The sequence below is a fragment of the Phaseolus vulgaris genome, chromosome 7 (assembly GCF_051622355.1).
Source record: "Phaseolus vulgaris cultivar YP4 chromosome 7, ASM5162235v1, whole genome shotgun sequence".
Classification (NCBI taxonomy): domain Eukaryota; kingdom Viridiplantae; phylum Streptophyta; class Magnoliopsida; order Fabales; family Fabaceae; genus Phaseolus; species Phaseolus vulgaris.
In genome coordinates this window covers 6,656,410-6,665,393 of record NC_143504.1, presented here as the reverse complement: position 1 = coordinate 6,665,393, position 8,984 = coordinate 6,656,410, and the positions used below count along the sequence as shown (strand labels likewise).

Here is an 8,984-nt window from a genome sequence, read left to right as displayed (position 1 = left end):
GTCCCAATACAGTGAAAGTAAAATGTTTGCTTGAATTTAATTCTTACGTTTTATGACCTGTTTCAATAAACTTTATTTTTAGAAGAAGAATAAAACAAGATAGATAAATTTATAAATTAAAACAAATTTATATAAAAAAATCTTAAATTTATTTTTTTAATTTGTATAAAAAAAAATTTACTCAAAACATTTAACTTCCTTTCTTTAGCTCTTTTAATGCATGCAATCCTTAATTAAAGTCTTTCTGTCTGCTACAACTGATTTTCGTAATTTGAAAGTACCACAAAAAATAAATGCTTATTTCATATAACTAAAATTTATGATAAAGAATATTTTTAAATATTTAAATTATATTATAATAACTAACACATGTGTAAATAATTAACTTATACTTTCATGCTATTCATTCGATAATAAGAGGATTAATTTTTCATATTATGGTTATTGATATATAATCTTTAATTAAATAAAATCATGACGTGAAATATATAAAATATCAAACTTTAACTGATTTTTTCTAGGAAGCTAAATGAATATATAAATTGTGTTGTAATTTAAAAATTTATACTTATATAAAGGGGATTTCCTATATATATATAAATGGGATTTTCCATTTTAACTGTTATAACTTATTTTTCTATTTTATCCTTACTTAATATTTTGTTTAATTAATTTATTTTGGTTATTTGGATATTTTATAATTTTAAAAGTTAATAAAGCAGTTTTTTAATTTTAAAATTTTATTTTATTTGTTTTCACTTATAAGAGAGTAGAAAGATTGGAACGTTAATTTTATTTTGTTGTCACCTAACTGTCATTTGGTGTACACATTTTGTTTCTAAATTTATCCTTTATAATATTAAAATATAATAAATTTGATTTCTTTTTAAATGGTAAAATTGGAAATGTGACTTAAATTGAAATTTAAAAAAAAAAAGAGTTTGAAAATTAAATTTGGAATAAATGGTTTGAGAGACATCTACCGTTTTATTAGAGAAGAGTAGAGAGACATACGTGAAATATGGGTTAATGGACGGTTAACGACGTGAAATGTGAAAAAATGTGGTAGCAGGTAACATGTTGCAGGTAGTAGGAGACAACTAGCAGGTAGCAGGTAGCGAGTAACGGGTTGCAGGTAGCCGGTAACAATAGCAGGTAACAAGTAGTTGGTTGCAGGTTGCAAGTAGTAGGTAGCATGTGTCAGGTAAAAGGTAGCAGGTTGCAGGTTGCAAGTAGCAAGTTGTTGGTTACAAGTTGCAGGTTGCAGGTAGCAAGTAGCATGTAGAAGGATGCAGATAGCAGGTTACAGTTAGCAGGTTGTAGGTAGTAGGTTGCAGGTAACAGGTAGCACGTAATAGGTAAAAGGTAGCAAGTAGCACGTAACAGGTAAAAGGTAGCAGGTTGCAGGTAGCAGGTTGCAAGTAGCAGATAACATGTGTCAAGTAGCAAGTAGTAGGTTGTAGGTAGCAAGTTGCTGGTTGAAAGTTACAGGTAGCACGTAGCAAGTTGCAGGTAGAAGGTTGGAGGTAGTAGGTTGCAGGTTGCAGGTAGCAGGTAACAAGTTGTTGGTTGCAGGTTGCAGGTAGTAGGTTGCGGGTGACAAGTTGCAGGTAGAAGGTAGCTGGTAGCAGATAACAGGTAACAGGTAGCAAGTAACAAGTAGCAGGTAGCAGGTAGAAGATAGCGGGTAGTAGGTAGTAGGTAGCAGGTAGAAGATAGCGGGTAGTAGGTAGCAGGTAGCAGGTAGAAGATATCGGGTAGCAGGTAGCAGCTAGCAAGTAGTAGGTTACAGATTGCAAGTAACATGTGTCAGGTAGCAGGTAGCACATTGCAGGTAGCAAGTTGCTGGTTGTAGGTACTAGGTAGCATGTAGTAGGTTGTTGGTTGTTGGATGCAGGATGCAGGTTGCAGGTTGCAGGTACTAGATAACACGTAACAGGTTGCAAGTAACAGGTTAAAGGTTGTAGGTAACAGGTAGCAAGTTGCTGGTTGTAGGTAACAGGCACCAGGTTGCATGTAGCAGATTGCAGGGAGTAGGTAGCAGGTAGTAGGTAATATGTTGCAGGTAACAGGTTGTAGGTAGTAGGTAGTAAGTAGATGGTAGCAGCTAACATGTAGATGGTTGTGGGTAGCAGATAGCAGGTAGTAGGTTGCAGGTGCAGGTAACAGGTTGCAGGTGCAGGTAGCAAATTCAGGTAACAGATTGTAGGTAGGAGGTAGTAGGTAGATGGTAGCAGCTAACTGGTAGATGGTTGTGGGTAGCAGGTTGCAGGTTGCAGGTAGCAGTTGCAGGTTTGAGGTAAATAATAGCAAATAGCAGGTTGTAGGTTGCAGGTGTCAGGTAGCACGTTGTTGATTGCAAGTTACAGGTTCCAGGTAGCAGGTTCTAGGTTCCAGGTAGCAGGAAGCAGATAGCAGGTTACAGGTTTTAGGTTGCAGTAACATGTAGCAGATTCCAGGTTGCAGGTAGCAAGTATCAGTAGCGAGTTGCAGGTAGCGAGTAGTAGGTAGCAAGTAGTAGGGAGCAGGTTGCAGGTAGCAGATAACAGGTAACAGGTTGTAGGTAGCAGGTAGTGGTTAACAGGTAGTAGGTAGATGGTTGTCGGTAGCAGGTAGCAGGTTGAAGGTAGCAACTAGCAGGTTGCAGGTTGTAGGGTGGGTGTAGCAGGTAACAGGTAACAAGTTGCAAGTTGAAGGTTGCAGGTAGCAGGTAGATGGTAGCAGGTTGCAGGTAGCAAGTAGCAGGTTGTAGGTAGTAGGTAGCAAGTTGCAGGTAGCAAGTAGCAGGTAGCAGGTAGGAAGTTACAAATAGATGGTAGCAGGTAGCAAGTAGGAGCTAAGAGGTAGCAGGTTGCAGGTAGGAGGTAGCAGGTTACATGTAGGAGATAGCAAGTAACAGGTTGCAGGTAGTACATAGAAGGTTGCAGGTAGCAGGTAACAAATTGTTAGTTGCAAGTTGTAGGTTGCGGACATCGGGTAAGAAGTTGTTAAAATCTTAAGTTCTTCAATAATATTATATTCAATTTATTGTGATAAAAATAATATTAAATTTGTCTAATTAAAAAATATGATTATTTAATTATTTTAAACCGATTTAATTAAAATAAAAATAAGTAATAAAAAATTAACACAAATAGTAAGATATTATTTAATTTGATTAAATTTTGTATTTAAATTTTTTTTCCAGATTTTAATATAATTAAATAAAAAAATAAAAGTAATAAAAGATCAACACAAACCGAATGATAAAATATTAATTAATTTGAATAATCGGTTTTTATATTTGATTGCAAAATAATTTAAAGAAAAATATAAGTGATAAAAAAACACAAACTCGATATTATTTAATTTGAATAATTGGTTTTTATATTGGATTTGGAAAAAAAAATAATAATAGCTAGACATTGAGAGAGTGGAAGGATTGATATGTTACTTTTCTGATTTAAGCTGATTTTATTTTATTTTCTATTTTTAAAATTAAAGATATCTATTGTGTCCTCTTGATTAGGTTTTATTTTTTCCACATATGTGCAACAACACCACCACCCCAACAAAAATAGTGTTTCGCCCAATACTCAAACTAGGTTTTATAACATTGTTTATTAAAATTTTAATATTAAACAATATATATAAATGATAAAAATAAATATAAATACCCAATAATAGTAGAAATAAAAAATTGAATACATAATAATAAAAAATACAAATACACGTTAATAACAAAAATGCGTCGCTAATATCGTTAATGATAAAATAGATAAATAATTTGTATAAACTAAATGAGGAAATTACAGATAATTGCTATTTAATTTTTTTTTTATAGCTGTTTTTTTTTTAAAAAAAAAAAAGAATTGTTGTATGGATAAACACAAGAAAAAGTGAGTCTATTTTTATTATATTATTTTTTAAACAGTTTTATTCTTTAATTAGCGTTGCAAATTCTCCGATACGCTGAATACCGCAATTCATTTCAAGGTACAAAGGTCTCTTTCTCTCTCTTCCTCTCTCTATGTTTTTTTCACTTCCATTTTAGATTTTCAATTCCGGTATTGGCTCTTTCAATTTTGACGGTGGGAGTGCTAAACTTCCGCGCTTTAATTTGGCTGTCAAATTCATCAAAGGTTCTCTTATCTCCATAGATCTTCATTTTTTTTTTCATTTGATTTATGTATACCTTCTTTTCCCCTCAAAGATTACTCAGTCAACTATCAAACGCGTTCATTGGTGGTTAATAACATGCTCTCTAGAATGTATTTGCTTATATTCTTCTCCCTGATTGGACCCTAATTCTAATGTTCAATTCCGTTTTTTTTTTGCATTTCTAATTGTCTAATGAAGTTGCCCTTTCTTTCTGGTGTTTTTCCTTTGACTCCCTTCTTTTCGTAATAGTGGAGTATGATGTCTAATGTCTTCCATTTATGTTGGTTGAATCTGTTACTTTTGAAAGATTTCAACTGTCTATCACAGATTTGGAAAACTTTGTCAGAGATCAAAGTTTTGGATTTTCTTTTTGTAGTTGCAGCATACCACTAATTGATGGTAATTTGAAGTTTCAGATTCGTGTGGTACATTGATTACAGTTGAGTTTTAAGTTCATGCTAATGGGTTTACCTAATGATGGATGAATGGACTGAAAAGGGATGATGAGATGGAAGAAAATAGATTACCATCAGATGTTTAACATTGCGTATAGATTTCAAAGCCTAAAAGGCATCAGTTTTGCTTTTCCTCCTCAGGAACCAGTTTGGGAGGAACAAGTGTTAGATATTGAGATTAACCAGTTTGGGTTACTTTCCATTCAACTTTTTTACCAAATGACTAAATGTCTTCATTTCATTACGAGGGATATTAGTGAATAATAAGTTGGTTTCATCCCATTCCATCCTATGTCCCAAAGTTCGGGGGTGGAGGGAGGGGGGTGATTGAACGGAATCGAAAGCTTAAGTCGCTTTCACCCTTTTCCATCAATTCAAACTTAGTACATTTTTTAATTATTATGGCTGCAAAGTAAAACCTATAGTTGAAGACCTGGTTGCATTATTTACTAATTCTTTCTGTGAAATACATTGTTAGTCTGATTTCCTTTGTCCTTTTTTCTTATTTATAATGCTTTTGATGAACTCTGTATGGTCTCTCTTCACATACATTTTTGTTACTCTGATTTCATTTGTTCTTTTTTTCTTATTTATAATGTATTTGGTGAACTTTGTGTAGTCTCTCTTCACATACATTTGAGCTGCCTTCTATTTAAGTGATTGTCCATGTCATTATGTATGTATACACCCTACAGAAATTATATAAATTTTAGTTGATATGGTTCGGTTATTTTTATTGGAATGCTTAGTTTTCTTGTGTGTTCCATTTGCTTCTTTATCAAATTCTCAATTGATGTATATACTTATAACTGCATTGTCATTCTTTTACTTATTTTGAATGTTGTTTCATCGAAGATTTTGCTCTTTCCTTCGTCGTTCCTGATTTTTTCTTTCTTTAATTTGTTTTGAAAGCTCAAGGACTTACCACATAAACTTGTTTCTTTGATCAGTTAACCAAGCCACACCTGAGGATAGTTTTTCATACCTTTGATGTTCGAAGGCTCTTCCATCTGCCAAAATGAAGTAATACTAGCAGTCTAGTTTATATTAGTGTGCTTATTTGATTTCGGAAGAGAAAATTAATATTAAGTGTCTTCCCTTTGTTTTCGCATTGCAGGGGACATGTAAGATGGAATGAGGCTAATATTGGAGAAATTGAAGCAAACAAACCCGTGAGGCAAAAAATTACTGAACCTAAGACTCCGTATCATCCTATGATTGATGATGAAAGTATGTAAAGAAGACCACTTTATTGCATCCTAGTAACTATATTGCACATATTAGAATAAGTATGTATGGATGGGGCTTTCTGTAGAAACATAGTGCTAGCAACACACTCCTACTTAGAGTTAAAATTTCTTAAAAAGTTCGATATCATGAATGAATACCATTAAACAAGATGTGTGACTCAAAATTTTGTGATTTACAACATTTTTCTACCAGTAACGAAAAATGTGTTCAAAGAATTGTTTTAGAAAATGTGTTGCTAGCCTTTCTCGTAGAAATAATATTAGCAGGAAATGGGAGATACTTTATTATCCTCAACTGAACTCTAGTATTGCTTTTAGTCTTCTGGTAAGTGAGTATTAAATTCTAATCTTTAGTTTGTCTTCCACTTGATTTGGTTTTGAAATGTTAACACTAATGGTTTAATGCAATTTTGTATTGGAGTGTGTTGAAGATCCTTGTTTTTAGTTTTATTCTAAAGTATACTCTTTAGCACTATTATGTGGGGCTACTTTTTATATGAATAATCTTTTAGGTTCTCCATCCCCTGTTCGAGGAGGCTTTGACCAATGTATTGAAGATCAAAATCACAATGCAAATTCTGAAGGAAATGCTTTCGATAATGCGCTTTGTAGCAGAAAAGGAACTAGACAATCTGACGGCTGGACATCATCTGAGGATGAGGTACAAGAAACTGAAGACGACGAAGGTAATGATAGATAGTCATTTGGTGTTTATAACATTGATCATTACTGCAGATCTTGCACTTATTCATGAGAATTTGTCAGTTATCACTTTTTAATACCCATATTTTATATTTTGAGAGATGTAAACAACATCCCTCAAAATTTGGTTCTTAACCAAGCTGATGATGTTGTATAATTCATGTTGCTGACCGACCTTACCTGGTGAAATAAAGTTTGTGATGACATGGAAAGAAAAGCTGGAGAGAAGTTAACCTGTTTAATTTTGACATGATATATAATCTGATATTCCAGTGTTAAAAGGGGGAATTAATTTAAATTTGTGTAAGACAGCTACAGGAAATGCCTGTACAGTACATTGAGTTTAGTAAATATTAAGCAAGTTGATACTGTCTGTCTAAGTTAGGACTTGGGACAGATCATGCATATATCTTTAGCCCTCACCGAGAACTCCGGGCATTTTTTTCCATTCTGTATCCTGGGACCAAGAGTCTGGAGTAATTTTTTGTGTTGGTATTTTAGTTCTTCCAATCTGACCTAGTTTATTTTACTCTTAAACAGATAAAAGTTTGACTTTTAAAGAGCACAGAAAGGCCCACTATGATGAATTCCTCAAAGTCAAAGAGCTGCAGCAGAAGGCTTCTATCATAGAGGATGGAAGTGACGAGGATAATAACGCTGAGCTTACCAAGGCTGCGAGGGAAAATGGCTCACATTCTTCAACAAGTACATGAAGGAGGCTGACACTGAGGGAGAAAATGTGTCTTTCATCAATGCCTCCAACAAATAAAATCCTTTCATTAGCCTTTGTGTATGACGGGGCCGTAAACAACAGAAGGAATTGCTGTATTATTGTGTCTTTTGTGTGTAAAATATCTTTTCTTTTTCCACCAGGTGTGTTCATCTGAACTTGCATGCTTCATTTAGATTTTAGACTCTTGTAATATGCCAAATTAGATATCCTTTTGGCTTAGCAACTCCAAAGATTTTGTGAGTGTTCATTTCATAGATGTAAACACTCCAAACGTGGTATTTATGTAACTAAGATTCCATGCTTAGATGGATCAAATTGTATTGATTTTTAATTAACGAATTTTAACTCTGCAACACCCCGGAGATGTTCATTTTTTTCTATCAAAAAGGATTGATTGTAGAATAAAGAATTTTCAAATTTTTTTCTGGCCCTCGGATCGGGATAGAGCGTGGATGGTTTTGACACACTCAAACGAAAGAACACCCATATAAAAGAGCCATAAGTACAATGGGGGTGAAGAAGAGTGATGGCTTCTAATTCTAGTTCTATCTCCCAAGTGGCTTCAATGGCCACAGAAATCTGCACCCAAATAGCCTCTATTTTCTCAAAGCCCACCCATCCATACCCGTCACCACTGGACCTTTTGGTCACCGAGCTCGCCTCCGTTGCCTCTCAAAACGGCCGCGTTTTCCTTTACGGGGTAGGCCGCGAGGGCCTCATGCTCAAGGCCCTCTGCATGCGCCTCTTCCACCTGGGCCTCTCGGCCCACTTCATCTTCGACATGACCACTCCCCCAATCGCCGCCGCCGACCTCCTTATCGCCTCCGCCGGCCCCGGTGGCTTCTCCACCGTCGACGCCCTCTGCGCGGTGGCGCGCTCCCACGGCGGAAGGGTGCTGCTGCTTACTGCCCAGCCCGAGAGCGGGTCGTGCGTGAAACACGCTAACGTTGTGGCTTACGTGGCAGCGCAGACCATGGCCAATGATGCGGACGTAGCAGGGGATGCGAAATCTCGACCGTTGCTTCCAATGGGAAGTGTGTACGAAGGGGCGCTGTTTGTTCTGTTTGAGATGGTTGTTTACAAGTTGGGTGAGGCCTTGGGTGAGAGCCCTGAAGCCGTTCGATCTCGCCACACTAATCTTGAATGAAAATTATATCAGCCGCTCGATCATGCCATGTATTGTGTAAAATGAAAAAATTGTACGATACAGCTGTTTAAACTTCTGTACAATCTATCTGAAAATATTATTTGTTGTGGTAAGCGTTTGGTTTCAATATTTTTGAAGGATAAATTGTGTTCATTTTAATTAATTATTTCATAGTGATTGTGTTTTGTTTGATTACATGTCAAAGAATTTAGATACACGTAATATTGATGAATTCTTCAAGAAATCAACTATGAAGAATAAATTGTTACTTAGTGATTAAATCAACCATGCTTAAAAAATCAGCCTTGTTTCTTTTAGATATTTATTTCAATTCTTTAACCTTGTACTTTAAAAACAGTTATCTATTCCAAATTTATTTAAAATAAATAATGAATTGTTATTTGGGTTTTTGACCATGATGTTATTTTTTTTTTTTTTACCAAAATGAGGTTCATTTAAAAAAAATTACAAATTTAGGCAAGTCGTGCCAATTTGGCACGACTTGATATGCACAAATCGTTCCAATTTGACACGACTCTTCCATGTCATACTAAAGT

At 35.1% G+C, this 8,984-nt stretch overlaps 2 protein-coding genes across 5 annotated transcripts; both read left to right on the top strand.

The window, feature by feature from the left end:
• The first annotated feature begins 3,912 nt into the window (after positions 1 to 3,912).
• On the top strand, positions 3,913 to 7,633 carry I-2 (phosphoprotein phosphatase inhibitor). Of its 4 annotated transcripts, none has more exons than XM_068634177.2 (5): positions 3,913 to 3,975; positions 5,546 to 5,618; positions 5,713 to 5,825; positions 6,358 to 6,531; positions 7,088 to 7,633. In XM_068634177.2, exons 2-5 carry the CDS (start codon positions 5,614 to 5,616, stop codon positions 7,258 to 7,260), a joined length of 465 nt encoding a protein of 154 aa, XP_068490278.1. In that variant the 5' UTR covers positions 3,913 to 3,975; positions 5,546 to 5,613; the 3' UTR covers positions 7,261 to 7,633. The 4 variants fall into 4 exon arrangements, with proteins under 4 accessions (XP_068490278.1, XP_068490277.1, XP_068490276.1 ...); XM_068634176.2 differs by having other exon boundaries at positions 3,921 to 3,983; XM_068634175.2 differs by having other exon boundaries at positions 3,956 to 4,121.
• A 78-nt stretch (positions 7,634 to 7,711) lies between these two features.
• On the top strand, positions 7,712 to 8,540 carry LOC137827828 (Sugar isomerase (SIS) family protein). The gene has a single exon (XM_068634174.2). The coding sequence runs from the start codon at positions 7,807 to 7,809 to the stop codon at positions 8,425 to 8,427; it is 621 nt and encodes a 206-aa protein (XP_068490275.1). The 5' UTR covers positions 7,712 to 7,806; the 3' UTR covers positions 8,428 to 8,540.
• The last annotated feature ends 444 nt before the right edge of the window (positions 8,541 to 8,984 follow it).

Coding starts and splice junctions, on each gene's coding strand:
- I-2 (XM_068634177.2), top strand. Junction 5,826..6,357: donor TCCTATGATTGATGATGAAA/GTATGTAAAGAA, acceptor ATAATCTTTTAG/GTTCTCCATCCCCTGTTCGA. Junction 6,532..7,087: donor AGAAACTGAAGACGACGAAG/GTAATGATAGAT, acceptor ACTCTTAAACAG/ATAAAAGTTTGACTTTTAAA.
- LOC137827828 (XM_068634174.2), top strand. CDS start 7,807: ATGGCTTCTAATTCTAGTTCTATCTCCCAAGTGGCTTCAATGGCCACA.